General features: G+C 33.9%; 1 protein-coding gene across 1 annotated transcript in view; it reads left to right on the top strand.

The window, feature by feature from the left end:
• Positions 1–997: 997 nt before the first annotated feature.
• LOC129233254 (uncharacterized) overlaps positions 998–23,117 on the top strand; it is a 34,061-nt gene continuing 11,941 nt past the window's right edge. Inside the window, exon 1 of the mRNA XM_054867304.1 lies at positions 998–1,067. Coding sequence (XP_054723279.1) covers positions 1,017–1,067 — 51 coding nt within the window. The 5' untranslated portion in view covers positions 998–1,016. The remainder of the gene's footprint in view (positions 1,068–23,117) is intronic.

Here is a 23,117-nt window from a genome sequence, read left to right on the forward strand (position 1 = left end):
GCAAAAAATAATCGGTACATTTTGCCCGATTTACTCCGTTTAATTTCTTCAATGTATGAGACAGAATCGCTCCCAGCAAAATCACATAAAATAAACGAATTTGAGAAAAATGAGTTTTTAATGGAATATAAAAAAAATATATAGAGTGCTGTAATTAAAAAATGTTCTTAGGAAAAATGATTGAGCTATCTTTTTTACTTAAATGGGAATCAGTTGAAGAAGTATTATAAAATTTAAAATAACTTTCTCCGACATGATATTGTTACGTTTCTAGAGTGTAATTGTGTAAGATATAACTGCGTTTTACTTTTTAAAAATCTCGTATTCATAAAATAACTCGAAATCATATGATCACTTTATGAAACATAATACAAGAAAATATTCGGATTAGTTCATTTTAAGGATTCGTTCTTTTTGACCCGTTCGTTCATGAACGACACATCCCTACTATAGACACATGCAGTTGCTTCATATAGTAAAAGATTTCACCTTTATCATAGTTCATAACAAACATAAAACATTTTGATAGCCATTTCTATAAATCGCTTGATACGAAATGAGTTTTTGAGTGACTTGTATTTAAATGCGCCAAACAAATATTACTTAAGAAATATTTGCGAATATCTAAAATGAAAAGCTCAAGCCTAATAATATTTGTACACAACACTTCTTGAGTCTAGACTTTATATGTCTGTGCATTATAGAATTTAAAATTTCAGTGTTCAATATTATTTTGGATTGATGGTTATTTTCCAGCTGAATACATCTCATATGGGAATAAAATGTAGTAACTAATAACTTGCCGACATTTCATTTGTTTCATTTTGTCGCACTTTTATTACTTCATTCAATTAAATATTTACGAGCGTTCATGAAACTATGTAGCTTCAGGAGAGAATATTGATCACGTGAGTTTTATGATTGGCTGACAGGCAGACTGACGTCACATCTTCGATTCTATTTTGGTTTCGGATCATTTTCTTGAGCCGTCACTGAAGTTGAAGATCACTGTGAAAATGTTCGAGGCACCTGCAACCTTGTATCAAGTCGCAAGTGTAACAAAAGAGGTAACAAATTTTTAATTTTTCTAAAAATTATCGCAGATTGAAACGACGGCTTGTTTTTTTTTTTTTTTTTTTTGCATGCATTTGTGTTTTTTTTTAATTAAAAAAATCTGTTTAACAGTTCAGCTGACACATTAAATAACAATAATTTCAAGCAAAATATGAATATTTCAGAAAGTAGAACGGTTAGCAGATAGTTAGTCAGGAAAAAAAAAAACATTGTACCATCAGAAAACTGGCAAAATTCAATACTTTCAGGATGTGGATGAGCTTAGCATCATTTTACAGAAACGTCAAAAAAAAAAAAAAAATTGAATTTTGACACTTTGAATGCAAATTATTTTTTTCGCAATCACTAGTGTGTATATGTAGACGTGTGTGTTTGTGTGTGTGTGTGTGTGTATGTGTGTGTAGGCGTGTGTGTGTGCAGGCGTGTGTGTGTGTAGGCGTGTGCGTGTGTAGGCGTGTGTGTGCAGGCGTGTGTTTTTGTCTGTGTACAAGCAGTGGTGTGTGGGTGTGTGTATGTGTGTATATGTAGGCGTGTGTGTTTGTGTGGGTATGTGTGTGTGTGGGTATGTTTGCGTAGGCGTGTGTGTTTGTGTCTGTGTACAGGCATGTGTGTGGGTGTGTGTATATGTAGGCGTGTGTGTTTGTGTGGGTGTGTGTGTAGGTGTATGTTTGCATGCGTGTGTGTTGTGTAGGATATGGACGCAACCTGGAGTCGGTTTTCGCTAGAGGAGCACCATCGGGAGGAGCCGGTCGACGGTGGTGCTCAGAGGGAGGCGGGGGGGAAATAAAATCAGCGTAACATCAAGGACAGTCAAGTTAGAACAATAAGCAATGTAATTGCTCCAGAAAAAAAAAAAAAAAAACATTTCACGCTCTGCTTACTTTAGTTTTCTAAACTACTCTTTTTGGTTTGAAAAATATTCAGTACATGATATCATTTTCTTTTCTTTCTTAAATTAACAGTATTGTTTGGTTTTTTGGATAAAAATAATATAGATTGATCTGATCACTTTTATGCCATATGTACAACCAAAAATGTGAGACTATTATGCAATTTTTTTAATAATGCAGTTGAAGTTACTCAAACATTTTTACGGTTCAATGTTGTAACAGGCTGCTTTTGAAGTAAAACGGGGTTTTGGCAGCGGTTTTCGACCTGATTGAGAGAGATTGGTCCTGAATAGCTTTGCGGCATGATAGCATAGTTAAGGAGTTACCAAATTAGGGGGAAAAAAACTTTTGAAAATTCATGGATTGAGCTGGTTTTGAACTTAAAGGGGGGTTTGAGAGAGCTTTTCGACATGATTGAGATATTCTTCCCATATCGCTAAGTGGCATTATTGTATAGACAAAGAATTATCAAATTGGGGGAAAAGCCACTTTTGAAAATTCAAGGATTGAGCTGGTTTTGAAGTAAAATGGGGTTTTGGCAGCGGTTTTCGACCAGCTTGAGAGAGATTCGTCCGAAATCGCTTTGTAGAGTGATTGTGTAGACAAAGCATCATCAAATTATGGGAAAAAACCACTTTTGAAAATTTATGAATTGAGCTGGTTTTGATACCAAAAGCCTCAATTAAAAGTCAAAAAAAAAAAAAAAAAAAACTTATTGCACACGCAAAAAATTAGCAAAATTACATACTATGAGAATGTGGATCAGTTTTCCTAAAGTGTCCTTCAGTGTCCCATAAACGCATGAGCAAATAGGAAACCGTTCCGAGGCCACCAAATGAACTGCATATTTTAAAATAAATATTTTTTTTTGAGGCTGAGGGGTGGGGGTGGAGAGGGGGGATTGTTAATTTCAGTGAAATTAAAAATTTGCTAAACAGGAATATAATGAATTCCTGCCATTTCTCGTAAAATGTAAAAAAAGTACTGTTTCTTTGAAATTAATTTAATGTTTAGAAATCAGAAGGCAATTTTGAGTTTCTTCAAGCAAATAATAAACATAACAGCCTATATCTGCATACAATTTGAGAATTGTCTTACGTTTCCCTTATTTAAATTTTTGTGCTTACTTGAAGGCGAAAAACATCATTTTACGCAATACCTTAAAGATTAAAATTTTTTTTTGAAAACAAAGGAATTAAAAGATAGCTTTAAAAGTAAGGTATTATTTTTATGAAAGTTTGCACGCTATTGGGAATGAATTTCAATTACGCTAGTAAATTGATAAAAGCTCGAGGAGAAAAGAACAAACTAGAACGTCCGATTTGGTTAAAAATGAAATATTTTTCGTTTTCAAAGTTCAGTTAAAAGTTAACTGTCATAACTTTGAAAAAGTTACTTTGAAACAGAGCCCTACTTAAAGATTACAGCAATATGGAATTTTTATATTTTTATTAACTAGTTAATAAAATACAAGTCTTCAAGCATCATCATTTAGCATTTGGGTGAATACTGTTCAAGTGAGCCTGATTTCAATTACATGTAACTAATAAAACAAAAAAATATTGAGGCAAAATATTCATGCATAAAATGAACATGTATACCAAATTTTATAAAAAGTCTATCACCATGTGGACTCCACTTTTTTTTTTTTTTTTTTTTTGAGCTATCACGATTGCTTATTGCTTTCATTTGACCGTCCTTGGCGTTGTGGTTCCTTTTTCAGCTTGGACCAGGGACACCAGCACCACCGCCCACCGACCTCCGCAGGCGCGGCTCCGAGCACTGCCTCCTAGAATCCGTTTCTCCTGTTCGATGGCGTTCATGTCCTACACACGCACGCTTATATATATATATACACACACACACATACGCCTTTACACACATACACACACATACACAAACACATACACACAACTACCCACACATTCATGCCTGCACACAGACACAAACACATATGCCTACACGCATACACATACCCCCCCACACACAGACATATTCATATACACAACTACCCACACACTTATACCAGACACAGACACAAAAATGCCTACACACACATACACATACCCCTACACACAAACACACATACCCCCCAAAACACAAACACACACGCCTACATACTCACGCTCGTGATTGCGAAAAACATAATTTGAATTCAAGATGTCAAAATTCAAATTATTTTTTTTTTGTTGATATGATGTATTTATTTTAATGAGCTTATCAATTTTAATTATTATTTTTTCGTTTTGAAAGCTGTTAAAGAATTTTTTTAATGGAAAAAAGTGTATTAGCCGCTTTGTAATAAAATAAAAAAGGTGTAAAAATGAAATTGACTCACGTGCGTATACACCGCGTGTATACACACAGGTCTACGCACACACACACACACAAGACTACACACGCACGCACGCGTGCCTACACATACACAACTATACACACGTAACCGCCCAGTAGGAGGGGTAGGTTTGGGGGGACAGAAGCTGTTTCTAGAAATAATAGCCCCCAATGAGTACGGCCCTGTCGCAACTCGTGATTGCGAAAAACATAATTTGAATTCAAAATTTCAGAATTCAAATTAATTATCTTTTTTATTTTCATTTTTGCTCATTTTATATGGAACCGAGAGCGATAAATTGTAAGAGCTGGAAATTCACAAGAAAGATGTAAAAGAAAGTTTCGTGATAAGAGACCACAACATATGGGGCGAACCTAACCTGACAGCGTCGCAATGCTGTGATTAGCATCTGCGTAGCCTTCATAATGCTGTCTGGTTAATTTTGCCTTAACTCTCATTGGTATTATTTTTGTAAAATATTGAGGTTTCCTACCGGAAGTATGAAGGAAAAATGCTCAATGTTGGTCATATTACCATAATGCACGTCACCTTTTATTTGCAGTTTACAGACTTTTTAAATTTAATTATTTATTTAGCACTAGTAAGACTGAAGGGACCAGTTTGCCACGGGATGGTAAAGCACGGTAGCTGCAGAATTGCCTTTTTTTTTTTTGTATTTTTGTCACCTATTCTTCTTTAGTTTTGTGGTACAAACTTGCTAATTGGGTTTCCGCTAACAATAAAGACAAAAAGAAAAGTCAAATTGTAACATTTTCCTTTTTACTTCCTTTTACAAAAAAGGAAGTATTGTATTCGCAAAAAAATTTTCACTCAGAAATCGACCTTAATTTCCATTTTACTCACCCCCGAATGAATATTGAGTTTTTTTTTTCGACTCGACCACACGTGGATAAGTGCCTAAGAACGTATAGACACGCGAAATATCCATAATGACGACTCCCGAGTTAATTACAATGAATTTTCTCGTGACGTTGGTATTTACGTATGTATGTATGTGCGTATGCATGTCGCATAACTCAAGAACAGTAAGTCCTAGAAAGTTGAAATTTGGTCCGTAGACTCCTAGTGGGGTCTAGTTGTGCACTTTCCCCCTTTTGGTTGCATTCGGGTGTTTTTAAAGGGGTCTTTTGCTCCTTTTTGGGGGGAAATAATTGTGAATTTCGATGTAAACTCAAGTGGCGTTATAATTTGGCGGACACTTGGCGATATATCGCCAGTCTTTTGGTCGCCGAATTTTGTCGCCAACTTGGTGATAAATTTGGCGATTTTTTTTCAAAAATCTGTTTCAATTTGGCACTGTTGGTGATATTTAGAGAGTAAACTATTGAATCACATTAAAATTTCCAGTAATGGGGAAATGACGTTAAATTGGAATAAAAGGAAGTCATGTGATGCACACATCAGCTCGTTTTAGTATAGAATACACAACGCGTTTCTTCAAGTGTATCTAAAACTCATTTTTACACATACAGCGCTTTAGCTTCCAACGGCAGCAGTGTGGTCTTTTCCTAAGGTGGTTTTTGAGTGAGAGCTTTTAAGTAGGCGAACACCCTAATTTTCAAAAAAAAAAAAAATTGTTTTGAGATTTTGAGAAATTTAGAGATCCCTAGTGCTCTTCTTTCTAAATCCGCAATTGTTTTTTTTTAAATCGACGAGTTATTGAGAAAACTAGAAGAAATTTCAAATTAAAAAATATAGAAAATTAGAAAGAATCAAATGCACTGCTTATAACTGAAATTTACTTTTTCTTTCTTGACTTTCTCATAGCCGCGTTTTCAAACTTTAATTTACGCCAACAGCTCTAGCGAAAAAAGTATTGACTTTAAAGATTGGAAACTTAGCAAACTTGGTTATTGAACAAATTACTGTGATATAAACCTCAAAAAGTTAATGCACATGTAATATGTGGTTTTGAAATAATGATACATGAAACTTAAGAGTTCAGAAAGCACGTTTTTCGGGGGAATTTTTTAAACATTTACCCATAAAACCTGTTTTTAGTTAATTATTTTCAAATTGGAGGGTCATTTCACTCTCTGGTATCTCACAAAGAGCTAGACACAAAAAGTTTAAATTATGAAAAAATGAAGGCACTAGAAGTGTTAAGGAAATGGTAGTTTTTTGCTAAAAATATGCCATTTTTTCAAAAAAAAAAAAAAAAAACTATGGATTTTTTTAAAACAAATAAGCAGTCAAAATGTGTTATTTATGTCATGTTCAATAATCTTATAAAGTTTCAGAAAGATGCAATGAATATTGAAGAAAAAAAATTTAGGGTGTTCGCCTACCTTAAAATGTTTTCAAGAGTGAGTCATTGCCCACACATCACTAAGTAAGAACTAAATGCATAATAATGTTCAGTGATGCTATATCTTCATCCCAAAATGTAAAGGTAATTTATCTTTTGAAGAGAAGCTCTAGAGTTCACGGGAAAGATAGACTAGATGTAAGTAAAGAAGTGTGAAATTTTCTTTTTATTTCAGAAAACCCCCTCAAAAGTGGGATAGCGGCAAACCTTCTGACATCCTGTTTATTTACTTTCTCTCAATCCTTTTAATGAATAGAGTATAGCTTTACTTTTTGGCTGGTGGGAAGTGAGCATTCCAGTGGTATTCCCCTTCAATAGGATAAATTTAGATGTGAAACTACAGTGAATAGCATCTTTTCTTTTCACAGCGAGTAAGAGAAAAGAAAAAAGTGTCTCTATTTTCATTTTAAAATTCTTTAAGGGCTATTATGGAGACCAGTGGTATCTTTCCTTCTTTCTAGGTATGCATTAAGTTCAATATTTACACTGCTGTGAGGCTAATTACCAAAAGATTCAGCAAGCACTCGAATAGGGATATATACTACGAAAAGATAAAGTTATATTGGTTATAATTCGATTTATTGAACGTTAAACTAAGAGAGGGGCCACACAAGACACAACAATACTCTCCAGGATCCCCCGGTACCTACCACTAAACGTGATTTAATCGGTTGGTTGAACCCCTCCCCCCCCCCCCAAAAGCAAGATAAAAGTAAAATAAAACATACTTTAGCTGCTGCTAATAATAAAATGCTAATAATTCACAATAATTCGAACATAAGGACAAATGAAAGAACAACATACCCGCATTCTGTTTTAGTGCAAAAAAAAAAACTTAACTCTACTATTGATGCAGTTTTTATTTGACAGATTTCATACGCCTCAGAGAAAACTGAAATAATTTGAATGTTTCTCATATCGCAGGGAGAAAAACAAACACCAACTCTTAAAAGAGTGCACTGAGAACCTGGAACGCTTTTTTTTTCGTACGTAGTACTCGAGGCCAATTATTTTATCGATGGTGCACGTTTCTGTACTCCTTACAAAAAAATCTCGGCTTTTCTTGCATACAAACCTGCATTTTTAGAGACTTGTAGGCTCGGCAGCATATGCTCTGCATTTTTTTACTGATATTTTAAGCAATTACATTTTGTCGAATTCGGGGGTTAATAATGCAATTCGCATATGCAATATAGAGAGCACATCTGAAAAACTCAGGGAATGTTTTTTTTTCAAATGGTAATTATGAACTCTGTTTAAGTTTGGAACACTTTTTTTCTATGTTTTCAAAGAAAGCATTTCTAACTAAATTACGTTACTGTGTTTGTATAAAGCCATTTATGATGATATCTGCAACAAGTTGTTCAGTTCAATGAGGTCACAAGCATTGAGAACTAGCGATTGTAAAACTGTAACAGACTGCACCTTGTCCCAATTCGATCCCTGATTGTCATTATTCTGTATACTGCAATGACTCTCTTTTATTATCAGAACCGAAAAGAGCGAAGAGCATATTCTCCAGATAAGCCTACAAGGATCTGCTTTTTAGGCATGATTTAAAAATCCTCCTGGACTCCTCATTTTTCTTCTGCTGAAGTTTGGAAAACTTAGTTGGATGTGAAGATCTATTTTGGTATGCTGGACCTTAATCTGTAAGAACATCGGTAGGTAAGCTTGTGTAACCCATATTAAAAAGGACTATGGGAGACTTGGTCGCATTGCGACATTTAAGAACTTCTACTGCAAGTTCGAGCTCACCTTTTACTACTGCAGGTAGATACTTCCAGGTCATTTGCTACTAACCTTTCGGTGCTTATTTAGCTAGCAATATTCCCGTTGATATCAATAAGAAGGTGTAAAAATGAAATTGACTCAAATTTAGTGCCTTTTTACCAAGAGTCTCAACTTTCGAAAACAACATCAACCTTTATTTGAAAAGGTTGGTCCATTAATCTTTACTGCAATGTAGCGAAATATCAGTTCAATGATATGAATCCACGGATATATTTGAAAAGTCTGCGGTTGAGGAGTTTTTCAATACAATGAACCACGTCTCTTTTTCCAGTTAGTTATCTTGTTTACCGTTGGGATACAGTCGGAAGCTAAGATGACTTCGGATCTTTAACCATTCAAGTTAGCAAATTACAGTTTGACCGTTTTCCAATTTTTTATTTTCCCTCGGATTTAAAACTTTCCTCGGATTTAATCTTTGCTGCAATGTAGCGAAATGTAGTGAAATTGTCCGATGATCCTTGGATCCTCGGATTTAATCTTTGCTGCTCGGATCCTCGGTTTTAATCCTCGGATTTAATCTTTGCTGCAATGTAGCGAAATTGTGCGAACGAGAATGTCGAAATGTTCAGTATGTACAGCAAGAGCAGAATCCAAGAGCTAAATTTGTTTTTTGGATACACAAGGGCTAGAAAACTAGTTTGTCATTGATAAAATGTTACGAGCGGAAGAAGTTTTGAGATGCAGCTTTGTTACTTAATATCGGTACTCATTTTCCACATCAAATCAAAATTTTTAAAGTGAAATTGAATCAGAAAATTGGTTTCCAGCTTATGAACTGTGAAGTGCAATTATATAATTCATACTCGGGCATGGACAGCGTCATAGGTTTCTCAAATGATGCAAACATTTATAGCTATTATCAGTTTTACCCCCCTCCCAATGAATTAATTTCATTCTTATATTAACATAATTTGTTGCAGGAACAGTAATAAAACTGTTGCAACAATTTCATGGGAAAATCATGTTTTCATAAATAGGGTTTTACTTCAAATTGAAGATAGTGTTTTTATTCATACTGCCTCATAGATTTTTAAAATGTTGCTTTCAGCACGTAGCTAAATAGTATGTTTTGAACACGTATTGTGCTCAGTGAAGCATTGAGTTCGTGGTTAAAAAGGTCATGGGTTGGATACTGATAACGGTCCAAGATCCACTAGGTGCGTTAATTTGATCAGGAGACGTTCAATCAGTTATGGTAGTCCCCCAAAATTCATTCCCAAATTTGTTAACAGACAAAGTTTTTGCAATTAATTTAAGCAAGACTTTTGAAATGAGCTAAGTCCACGTTCATACGCAGTCACTGTGGCAAATTTATGGTATCCACGATTTGACATAGAGTACAGTTGCATACATCCTCTGAAACATTCAAATTTAAAATATTTAAAGGCTTGATTTTTTAAAAATTATTTTGCTTGGTCATAACATCTGTTATATTGTCCTTTTGGTGAACTTTTAAACAAAACTAGGTATTAAACAAGACAAAGAGTTCCATCAAAAGAAAGATAACTCACCCAACAATTGAAATTATCCCATAAAACGTAAAATATTCCACAAATTAAAAAAAAGAAGTTATTAAATAATAACTGAAAAGCTAGATTAATATAGCTCGCAAGTTGTAAAACATTAAAAAAAAAAAAAAAAAAACTTCATGCAAATGTTGAATAATCCGTCAAATAAAGAAGCTCTAATATAATTTTTTGCGAAGTTGGAAAATAGTTCAAAACAATATAATTTAAAATATAGTATTTTATTATCCAAGCAGTTTTCTTTGCAACAGAGAGGATACAAGGATTGTAATAAAATTTAAACGGCCCAATTCTCACCAAACGAATATAGAACCTTACTGGTCAGAAAATAACAAGACGTAAAATTAAGCTTGCCATTATTGTTCCTTAAAAACACAGAACAACGTTGTTTCAATTGAATATTTATGACTTGAAATTCTCAATTCCAAAAATACAGACAAAGTAATAATATCAATGCAAAAAGATGTGATATCTCAGCAAAAACAACCATGTTGTAAAAATTTCCCCGCCACGAAAACCTTTAACTCTTAACCACAAAAAAGAAAACCTTCATCCTAAACCAAAAAACCTTCAGCCTTAAAAAGTCACACCTAGTTTGCCCGCCAAGTATCTGCCAAACTATCATCCTCTCTGTTCTAATCTTTCATCACACCTACTTCCATTAGAACCTCCTCACACCTTCAACTCCTCAGAAATATGGATAGATCCTTTAAATTGTTTATCTAGTTTGGCGGGAAGCTTTTTGTTCACCAAGCAACTACCTCAATTAAAAAAGCTTCCCGCCAAACAAGATAAACAATTTAAAGGATCTATCCATATTTCTGAGGAGTTGAAGGTGTGAGGAAGTTCTAATGGAAGTAGGTGTGATGAAAGATTAGAACAGGGAGGATGACAGTTTGGCAGATACTTGACGGGCAAACTAGATATCATGACTTTTTAAGGCTGAGGGTTTTTTGGTTTAGGATGAAGGTTTTCTTTTTTGTGGCGAATAGTTAAAGTTTTTCTTGGCGCGGAAATTTTTAGAACAGAGTTGTTTTTGCTGAGATCTAGAATACTGGTCAAACTTGAGGAATCAGACACCAGTTACAACATATTATTAAAGATAATAAGTTAAATCATCGGGGGAGGGGTGTTCTGTATTCAATTCCCCTTGGACACTAAATATGTTTAAAAACTGAATTATCAAAAAAAAAAAGTGAATAAATTAAGTTATTTTAGTTAAAAATAATATTAAGGTAATTGATTCAGCTATTAAAATAGCAAAATATATTTATTTTCCTGCTTTGTTACGTAGTAAAACATTGGTAACACCTATAGGTTAAATTAACAGGTGGCGAAAATTAATCCTCCATATACCGCTAGAATTCTCGTTCAAGACGAAGACAAAACCTTTGCTACGAAATAACACCGGTCACGAAAATAACGTATTCCGCTCGCTGACTTAAGCTGACCCCTTATCAAATTCAGACCAAATTACCATGGGACCATCTGGGAAGTATACCCCTCCAAACAAAAACAGAATTTTTCAAATCGATCCAGTAGTCTTGGTATAATCCGAAAACATACATAAAAAGCCGCATGACGAAATCATAACCTACTTTTTTTTTGAAGTCGGTTAATAAATGAAATGATTTTTCTTTCAGCTGTGCTGTGGCTTTAGGAGTAAAATAGTCAATTTTTTGCGAGGGGGGGGGGGAGGAAAAATTTAAGAAATATGCGTTTTTTCGGCAGCAATAATCGTTTTCAACAAACTTTTTTGCACTAATCAACTCAGAACTACTTAATGCATAGGAAAATTAAAGTTCTGAATGGAAATAAACCATGCATTTTTATGACATATTTTACGTCCCTCTACTTCGTCACAATATATAAGGAATGCGTGCTGAATGCTTATTCTGGATTTCTTTATTTTTAGAATAGGTAGGGAAATATATTTTGCATTGCATGTGACTAATAAGAACGAAGATTGAAGTATCCGAACAAGTTCAGAGCAAAACTTCTGAAACTTGCAATTGGGAGCACTTAAACATGTTTTTCGGATTTGAATTTAATAGAGATCAACAATAAAGCAGTATTTTTGAGCATAGATAAGTATTATCCTTTAGAAAAAAGTTCAACTTACACTACTTTTTAGAGGAAATTTTTAAGAACTTCAAACGCGCCAAAAGTCAAAATTTTGTTCTAACTCTAACAATATTAAGGTTAAAACAAGCAACATACTTTGATTTAAGGAATGCAAAAGAATTTAAGTGCCATTGAATGAATAAAGATTTTGATGCAATGAAACAATCAGGTACTGTCAGATCTTTTACAGATTTTTGACGTAGTTAAAAAAAAAAAAGTCCGTGACTTGAAAAAATAATTGATACAATATTTTAGGAAGTATTTTAAAGAAAGTATTGCTAAAATATCTTAACAATATGTAACTAAAATTTCTTAAGATGCCATGTTTTTTTAGTTTTTAAAAATGTCCTGTAAAAACAGCGCAAATTTCACTCGTTTTGTAAATTAATTCTTATTTATATCCGAAATAGTGTTTTATTCTTTTTCTTTATTTCGTTCAAATATGAAAAACATATTATAGTTACAATGGACAAAAATGCTTGTTTCTAATTTAGAACTGAACTCGGGACATTTTTTAAAGAATTCGACTCCACTGAGAAGCGGGCATAATATCAAGCCGTTAATGTTGATCACATCCTATTCTTTTACAAAATTAATGCCCTTCCCCGAAAAGGCTATCACAATACTTTTTCCTCTTATATCTGCATCTTAATCCTAAATTTTATTCATGAAGCTATGAAAAAAGGGTAACAAAGATAACCTCCTAAACATTATTAAAAATATCTTCTCTTGATTATTAGAGCTTTGTATGCTTTGCCTTGGAATGATGAAAGCCGTCCTGGTGTTCTCTCTCTGGATAAAAAAAGGGGGAAGAAATCTTTTCTTTTAAAAGCAGACCTGAAAAAAGGAAGAAGGGAGGGGAGGTCATCCCGATCGTTATCTTCCGTTTCTTTGGGCATTCATGAAGCAAGTAATGACATACGTTATGAAGGCTGATTTTAATGCCTTTAATGGGCTGAGCAAATACAAAGGAGCAGCCTTCAAATAAAGGATTATATTTGGAGAAGAAGCGAGAGCGGTGTTTTGATTATAGTAGTACCTTCGTTGCCTTAGTTGCCCTTGGTGATATGGGAAAAAGCACAAGTCAATGAATATTCTAGACTCAAAAGATGCACGGAAGAGCCAAAAAAAAAAAAGTTATTAGCATGTCATAAGTTTAGGTACTAAGTTAAAATGCTAAAAACTACGTTTATGACGATTAGAATTTGTATGTGATTGTATAAATGACACGTTTGTGCAATTGAATCATTATCAACTGTTGCATTTGTGTTCTTTTCCTTTCTCTCTTTTCTTTTAGTCATCAACAATTTTTCTTATAGACTTATCAAACTTCTTAACAGAATCTTAAAAATTAAAAATGGTGGTAAAGATCAAGTAATAACACTAGGAAGGACAACAGTTTCGTCAGTTTTTATGAAGCTTAACTTTTTGGGTGTAACTTTTATTAAGCTTTTCACGCAAATATTTCAATTTTTATTTATATTGTATATATATATCTATACATATAATAAAATAAGATGTTTGTGTGTGTGTGTGTGTGTGTGGCACGCTTCCCGGGAAAACGGCAAGGCCAAGAAAGATGAAATTTGGTATACAGGTGCTGTTTTTGCCGAAGATGTGCACCTCGGGCTTCGATTTTTGATATTTTAATTAGAAAAAAGTTATTTAATGTTTTATGTGTTTTTTTTTTGCACTTTTTAGTGCTTTTTACCTCACAGACCCCGAACCAATCGCACCAAACAAATATTTTTTGTACTGTAGTGTAGAAAGTTTAATTTTAAATATGATGAATGAAAAAAATTTGAAGACAGAGCAGTTTTTGTATTTTTTACGAATTTTTGAAAAAACCTTTAATTTGCATTTTTTTCCGGGTTTTATTTTTTTCTAATATCATCCTACGAGAAATATCAAAGCCTCATTTCTAAAATTTAAGTTGGTAATAGTAAAAACATTTCGCCCTCTTCAGAAGAAAAAAATCTTAAGAATAAGCAATAGTTTTTTTTTTACAATTTTTTTAAGCTGAACACATCATGTCTTTCCACGCATCGTCGAAAAAAGGTTCTTCATTCCTTTATGCCTCTGACGTCACTACTTGGATTCCGATTCGATATTTACGACGGAATCTTAATCGCAAACAATGTTAATCTTTTTTTTTTTTTTACTATATAACTTACTTCTAAATTTTATGACGTGATGACCACGTGTTTTTCCGGCAGCCTTGCTTTTCTTCTTTCCTTTTTTTTTATTTAGGGTTCGTATTATTTCTTTTTCCATCCCCCCTTCCCACCCCCAAGCTGGACGTTTTGCTGTATCTATAAAACGAAACATTTCATAGTTGTGCGCATTTAATTTAATAAAAACAGCGAGATTTTCTTTTCTTTGTCAAACGCTACTTTTTGCACACTACGGGGAATTTTGGAGATAACTTTTTTTGCTCAACTTAAATAAAAAAAGCGGTTTTTTAAGTGATCTTTGCTTTTATTATGAAATGGGCGGGGAGGTTAAAATAAATAGAGGTGGATCGTAAAGGTAGATAGCCGCCGAAGGCGGCAATCTTGGCATGAAAATGTGAATGGCACAAAAAAAAGATAGAGATGGATTGATTAATATTGCTGCCAAATTTATTTAAACAGCCGCCGACGGCGGCAAATGCTAAGTAAAAAGGTAAAGGTAGCCAAACAGCCGCCGTAGGTGGCTGCTTGCATAAAAGGCGAATGACTTAAGAAGGCGAACCAGCTGGTCGCCGCAGGCGGCTAGTATATTATATATATATATATATATATATATATATATATATATTAGGATGGTTCTTATTTTTGAAGGTTTAGATATTTTACGCGACGCCCCCTCAATTCGTTCCATTATACAAATAAATGATCCTTGCAAAATTTTAAGTCAATCCTTGAATATTAACCCGTGCCCCTAGTGCCCCCTTTTTTGAGTATCGAAGAAAAAATTGCAGATTTTCTCATTTTTATGTAAAAATATTGCTACGTTTCATATTTCAAGTAATTTTGAACCTTAATAGATATTGCTACTTCCAGACCGATCAATCTCTCAGTTTCATTCTGTAAAATTTTACATGTTACAGAGGGTACATGTACACCAATGGCCTTGGGTCAGGAATACCGCTATTCTGCGCTCGTTTCAAAAAGCGACAGAGGAACATTTCTTTCCACCAAGATGGACACAAGGGGCTCTAAAGGTCATTAATGAATGATCTTTGGCAACAACAAATTGTCTCCTCCACGCGTTGGGGGTATTGATTTACAAAATTTCCTGTGTACGTAATAGGTTTGACAAATAGGGTAACAAAATTTAATGCTATAAATATAAGTAATGGCAATTATATTTTAATTCGCTGTTCTTTAGTTATAAATATACTTTAATTTTTATGCAATTTTTGATTCTTAAAATATAAATTTTGAAAAATCCTCGATTACTCTAACATAAAAATATACTGATTTTCCTCATCTAAAATATAAATTTAAAAAAATTCCAGATCGGAATAATTTTTTGATCGGAAATCGGATCAAAAATTTATATTTTAAATTAATTTTCTTCTATTTCAGTACCTAGTCCTTTATTATCATCAAGTTCTTCTTTCAATTCATAAGATTTAGAATCCAAAATGGGTATCTATCCTAACCTGTTGAACCTGTTTTCTATATCTGGTCTACCACAACGCAAAAAAACTTGACAACTATCGATGTCTGCTCTCCTTTCATCACTGTTAGACAAATGCGATATTAGGGACAAAGATGCTATTCATTTATTAAAAGTCTATGTAGATGCAGTAAATTTAAATCCAAATGACCTTGAGATCAATCGTACATTCATTAAGAGAGCAAGAGAAAATCTTCGAGAGGTAAAATCAAATTTCATGAATTTAAATTTAGATTTTTTAATTATTCACTGGGATACAAAGCTACATCCAGATGTAACTGGAAAAAAAAACTCCGATAGGCTTACCATGATAGCTTCAGGTCCCAATGTTGAACAGCTACTCGGAATTCCTGAGATATTTCTTCAGTTGTATGTGATAGCTTACTACCAAACGGTACGACCGTGAGGGTCACGGATTTGGACAAAATCCTACATATAGGTCAATTCCCACTAAATATGAGCCCAGGTAAAGGGGTTTGACTGCATAGGCCCTAGTTCGGCTGCAACGGGGGTCCAAAGTTGGTAAAATAACCCAGTATTGCAAAGAAGTTTCTTTTAGAATTACCATTTTTACCCCCCTTTTCTGCTATTGTATTGCAGTATGAGATATTTGCATGCACTTACCTTTGAATTAATTACAAAAAATTATTCTCAAATTTAAATTGGACGCTTCTTTAAATTTTCATAGACTAATAATAAGAGTAGACCGAGCTTTCTCATTCTTGCTGATGAAGAAAATTGGTTCATAGATGTATCATGTGACTAGTGGAAGGGCTTGGCGAAGACTTTGGCAGCATGGTTGCTAGATGGCAGCATTATCTATAGTTTGGCACTCGACATGTATTTTAAGACAATGTGTTTTCATTAAAAAAACTTCCAGGTGCAGAGATTGAACTGTTTTTTTTAGTTATGCATTATTTTGACATTAGTAATAGTTTTTGATCAGTTTTCGGTAACTTTTATTTCATTTGGAGCTGTCAGCGTTGGCGTGAACGAAATGGCGTAAACGTTTTAACGTTTTGCGTTAACGCAAAAATGTACTAATCGGTATCTTAAATTGAAACTGTAGGTAAAAATCTTACCGTTTGCTGATTCTTCTTGGTCGCTTGCATCTTTTATTGCTTAGAGAGTTATTGAAATTGACTAAAGAAAATGCACAATACTATCTAAACGAAAAACTCACTATATTAACAAAATATTTACAACTTAGAATAACAAATTTACAATTTGGACTCCATAAAAGATCATTCTTCCGTGTTCCATAAATTCTATTTATTTTATTTCGCGTTGGCGTTGATCGTCTGCTACGATTAACGCCCGCTGTTGCTAGGATATCCACCAGTCACATGGTTTGGTTTATGAGCAGCAAAAGGGTTGCCATAGCTCGGTCTACCCTTATTATTAGTCTATGTAAATTTTAATAACTTGAATGCCATAACAAATAACATATTTACAAGATATTTATCGTTTGCAAATAAAACGAATTATTTTCGTTTCATATTCGCAACTCCAACGAACTATAGGGGGCACTGAAGTCACTGTCTAATGGCGGAATTGAAAACTAAAACAAACGCACATGGTAACGAAGAAAATGCTAAAAGTGTGGTGATTTTTGTTCGTACGTATGATTTTTTCGCTTTATTCTTTTTAAATTAATTTTCAAAGTCTTGTGGATATTCTGGCCCACGTAGAAAGAAATGAGAATTCAAGAAGCATTACTAAACGTCAAACATTAATGCAAAGTACGTAGTTCATAGTTCTAAGCAGCCATTTTCACGATGTTGAATTCGATATTTATCAATTCTTGATAAAACTAAATAATAATTGTGGCCTGACAAGAATAACAATTAATGCTAGAAAATTTAATATGACATTACAAATTATTACCATAAGAAGATGATACTTCTTTGCCTTGCTTTGGCTAGCACTTGTTTTCCATTTGTAGCTGAGTTATTTCTCTTGCATTCCCGAATCGGTTAATTTAAAAATTTTCTGTTTCGATTTTTCTAATTTCTGAGTTACGATTTAATTGTGTCATGTTATGCAAATCATCAACAAAATTCTCACGGATATATGGTGGTAGTTTTCTTTTCAGTTGATTGACCATTATTTCCTTTCACTTATCGAATTCTGTAATCTTACTACCATTTTATTCCACTCACGATAAAAATTAAAAATGGTTTAACTAAAAACGCGAAATCTCGCCAAGGCTACTTTGCTAGCACAATACCAAAACTATATAACCCTAAACAAATTTGGCGATACCTTTCAGCTGAGAATAAAAGGAATAAAGTAAATTCTTTCTCGGTTATTCATTTTGTTCTACGATAATATATTCAAGAAAATATTTTGCATACTGTCCATTCCAACTAAATGCTGCTGTAAAATATGGTAAGTTTAATTAATTTAAGATTTAAAAAAAGCCCATATTCTTACGAATTCATACAAAACAATAAAATTTTTTACCTTGTATAACGTTATCCAAGTTTGTTAATCCAGTATTTTCGCTTTTACCAATTATTAAGGAAATAATGAAAACTAACATTATTTTGAGAAGCTCGAGAATACTACTAAGTGACGAATTAATTTCTGTAGCTGAAAGCAAACTAAGACACATCGATTGCGTTAATAAATACTCAGAACAAACTGCCTGTGTTTACGTCAACAGACACACGTGGAACGCTTCATTTGCAGTTTTGTAAATCACCGCAAGGTAGCGTATTCGAGCGCTGGAGTTCCGAATTAATTCTCTGCTAGTAAAAAGTATTTATCGTTTGTTAATAAAAACATTTACTTTAATTGAAAATTTTTCGTCTGCTATCAAAGATATTTCACATTGACAAGCAAAAAGAGGGAGATGAGAAAAATCTCTAATTTATTGCGCATGGCATATAAAAAAAAAAAAAAAACGAAAATACAAGATCGTTTCAACTTTTCAAGTAATTTAAATATACATTATAAATAAATAGGTGTTCTGCCTTCCACTTGTTTCACTAACAAAAGATGCCAAATTTGTTGGGACATCGAGCATAGTGTCGAAGTCTGAAATTTTACTGGAAACGCCATTGCATTTCTGAGGCCAAACTAGCAACTTTGGACCCTCGCTGCAGCCAAACTAGAGCCTATGCATTCAAACTGCTTTACCTGGGCTCATATCTAGTGGAAATGGACCTATATCTAGAATTTTGTCCAAATCAGTGACCCTCAAGGTCGTGCCGTTTGGTCGTTAGATGATTGCTCTTTATTGCTAACTGTTCATGCTGTAGTGTTTGATACAACGGCTTGAAAAACAGGCTGCATAAATTGTGCATGCAATTTTTTAGAGCGAAAACTGAACTGTGATATATTACATTTGGATTGTCATCATCATGCACTTGAAATCATACTGCAGAGAGTGTCTTTAAAGAAGTTTTTGCCTTTCTTAGTTCTAGACCCGATATTCCATTATAAACGCATCAAATTTTTTTTGGAAAGATCTCCAGCATTCAGAACTTATAACATTTCAATCAAGTACATATACCACTTAAATTCTCTCACTATTAAAATATTTTGCAAACCTAGAAGAAACGATGTACGGGGTCTGAAGTAAAAACTCGAAGATTTGTGAGAAAATTATTAAAAGTGCTAAAGTTAACGTCCTAGGGGCACGTGTTATTATTGACCGATCGAGTTTAATTTTTTCAGATTACTTTTTATTATATTTTCACAAAACTAGGGGGCGTCACTTATTGAATTCCGAAATTCAATTTTTCCCATATAAATAATGACCACAATAATATAAATACATTTGTAGTCGTCCATGGGTAGCATTATCCATATAAAGAGTGGGCACCATTCCTTCGATACAGTAGATCTTTAAATTGAACGATAACAGGATTAGCCATTGATTGATGCGCCATTAAATATCTCCACTTCCACAAGTTAGACAGGATCTGAGATGGAAAGAAATTATCTCCAAGCTTCTGTAATAGTGATAAATACTCAAAAACTGATACATTGAGCCTTTCAAGCCACCACTTTTAACGAGTAAATATGTATTTCGCATGGGGTCGGTGAGTGTTACAGCCTCGGGCTTCGAACACGGGATGTTCTGACCCCAAGTCAGATGTAATGTTATATCTCCCGTATTTCACGTCCTTCAAAGACGAGAACTAGTTAAAAACACTTTTTATAAAGTCAACTTTAAAACAAAAAAATAACTATCAAATTTGGTTCTTCCGTTTACAAGCTACGATTCTCCACTGACACACACAACTTAAAACCCCATTTCTTCTCTCTGGTCATACCAGCGTATACTATCTTGGTAGTGTTCCTGTTGGCTTTTAAATTTGAATTTTTGCTCAACAGTAGCTTTACAAGAATTGACTAAATATCTTTGTAATAGAAAAGTAAAATGTCATATAACAACATTTCATTGCACAAAATTTTCAGATTATTTTGTACACGTGTTTGGGGTTTTAAAGAATGATTTAAAAGTTTACGATTTAAAGGCGAACTAAAGTTTGAAAAAGAACAAATAAAAACCGTGATTGCTCTGCACACTCAAATGACTTCTTCCAGTTGTAATTAGCGAAAAATGCTTTTCCTTGAAGCTTGGTGGTTGGAAATTTTATTGCTTATTTTCTAGAATTCCGTTGGCGTTGTAACTCAACTGTTTTTATTTGTTGATGTATGTAGAGAATGTTTTCCTATTCTTTCAATTACATCATCTATTTGTTCAGGTAATACCTTATTGAATTACATAAGCGATACGTGATGATTTCTTTTACATCACCTGTTTGTTCAGGTAAAACCTTAAAGCAGAAAAACGGCATATGCAGGGTCTTTTCAAGGATTTTCTACCGCCCTAGACGAGAATCGAAAATACATCCCCCGCCCACTGTGTCCGAACTTGAGTGCAATGAACATGAATGTCCTGATGCATACACTGTAAAAAAAATTCGGAAACGTTTCTGAGTATATCGTGCAGCTGCGGTTCATGAAATTTTCGAAAACGTTTCTGAGTATTTCGGAATTCTCTTTCTGAAATGTCCGGAAACGTGTCTGAGTATTTCGGAATCCTCTTTCTGTAATGTCCAGAAACGTGTCTGAGTATTTCGGAATCCTCTTTCCGTAATTTTCAGAAACGTTTCTGAGTATTTCGGAATCCTCTTTCCGTAATTTCCAGAAATGTTTCTGAGTATTCTGTGCAGCTGTGGTTCATGAAAGTTTCGAAAACGTTTCCGAGTATTTCGGAATTCTCCAAACAATTTTCAAAAACGTTTCCGAGAATTTCGGAATCCATTTTCCGTGATTTTTTCTAAAATATAATTCTTTATTATAGTATTGCATACCATATCAGTTTCAATTCTTTCATATCTAAGAGCAATAATACAAGCAATTTTAGAATCATTCGTGGATTTTTTTTTTTTTTTTTGGAATTTCTAATGACAAATAGCATGGTTAACAGCATAACATATGCACAGTTATAAATTTTTGAAAAATTATGAAATAATCTACTAGTTTCATTCCTAATCACAAAATCGTCGGGGAATTGGAGTGGGGGTACCTTGTGAAAAGTGGGGATTGTTTGTTAAACAATCTTAAACTTCAGTTTTTCTCTCAATATTTTCAAGACAAAACTATCAACATATTGTATTTTTAATGCAGAATTTAAAAACATATCTTGTATCAAACTTGATAGTTTTTATCTTTGGATAAAATTTGACAGGACTTACCTACCCTTCGCGTTCCGGAATTCGTTCACCTCAAGTCAATTTCTCTGACGAACAAAGTGTACCGAAAAGTACCAACAGAGAAATTGATGAATTTAAATATGACACCAAGTCCCTCTGCTGGAACCATTCGGGTTGATTCTTCTGTTCTTGCCCTTTTCCAGCTCATCACAAATATAAATATTTACTCAAAATAGGTTACTGATTTTATTTTTAAAGTGTGCGCAAAATGCATTATATATTTATTTATTAAAACATTGAACTCTATTACATGATTTTTCCATTTCATATATACGAGAATACCCCCCCCCCCCACCATAAGAGTGATGGTCACCCATAAAATGCTATGAAGCGCCCCCCCCCCTTGAAAAAGCAACATCATATACATTATAAATAAAAGTATCATATAAATTATAAGTCAAATACTTTAATATGGTGTAAAAATACAAAATTATTTTATTAAGTCTTTTTTTTTTTTTTTTTTGCTTTTGGTAAAATTGAGGCTCGTAAAACGAAAAAAATGAAGACACTTTTAAATACATATATGTATTTATTTGTTAAATAAATTAATACACATTTAACTAATTTAAAGCGTTTCGCTAATGCAAATATTTAAAGAGATATCGTCATTTAGATCAGGGCTTCGCAACCGGTGTGCCGCGGCACACTGGTGCGCCGCGACAAGGAACCCGGTGTGCCGCGGTATTTTCGTAGATATATAAAAGGAAAGAGACGATGTATATTATTTTAAAGTTACAACCGAATAGCGTTTGTATCGTTCTGTAACTCCTCAATTCACCCTGTCGATCTTGTGCAATAAGACATACCCACAAGGGGAGAGGTGGGATTTGCTGCCTCACCTCTTTTAACTTCTTGTGATCCTATTACTTTCAGTTTTTGAAAACGGATTCTAATTTCCATGAAATCAACTAATTATGCAGAATTTTTTCTAAATCTTTCGCAAACGGGATTATCGCCCCTCCCTTTGGCAGGGATCGTGCCCTCCCGCCCAGAATTTTAGCCACAGCTTAAACTTTTGTTTTCCTCTTTTCGATTCCGATACTAATTTCATTTTATCGTAGTTTCTCAAAGCTTGGTTCTGAGACTTAGCAAGCTGGAAATTAAAACCATATACTGTTTCCACCATCGTGAAGCTCTCATGGCAAAGATCTTACCAGATGAGCTGAAGTCAGCTTTGACTGAAGTCGCGAAAATCGTGAATTTCATAAAATCGAAGACACTTTAATTCTCGCCTTTTCTCCGTATACTTTGTGAAGAATTGGGTGCAGATCACCACTCACTTCTTCATACAAAAATTCGCTGGCTTTCATGTGGTAAGGTACTATCAATAATTTTCGAATTGAGGGACGAGGTACGACAGTTTTTGATTTTAAATATGAAATGCACCAGTTTGTTGCAAGACAAATATTGACTTGGAAAACTAGCGTACATGGCTGACATTTTTGAGCACCTTAACAAATTGAATCGGAAAATGCAAGGACAAGGAGAGAATTTGGGTTACATGTATGGACAAGCTAAATAGGTTCAAGTCAAAATTTCAGCTGTGGAGAGAAGTAAAACTTGGCTCATTGGACATGTTCAAACGAACAGTCAACATGGTATGTGAAGGAAATAAGGAAATGGCATGGAAGAAAAGCTGCTGAA

This window comes from Uloborus diversus, unplaced genomic scaffold (assembly GCF_026930045.1).
Source record: "Uloborus diversus isolate 005 unplaced genomic scaffold, Udiv.v.3.1 scaffold_292, whole genome shotgun sequence".
In the NCBI taxonomy this organism is placed as follows: Eukaryota; Metazoa; Arthropoda; class Arachnida; order Araneae; family Uloboridae; genus Uloborus; species Uloborus diversus.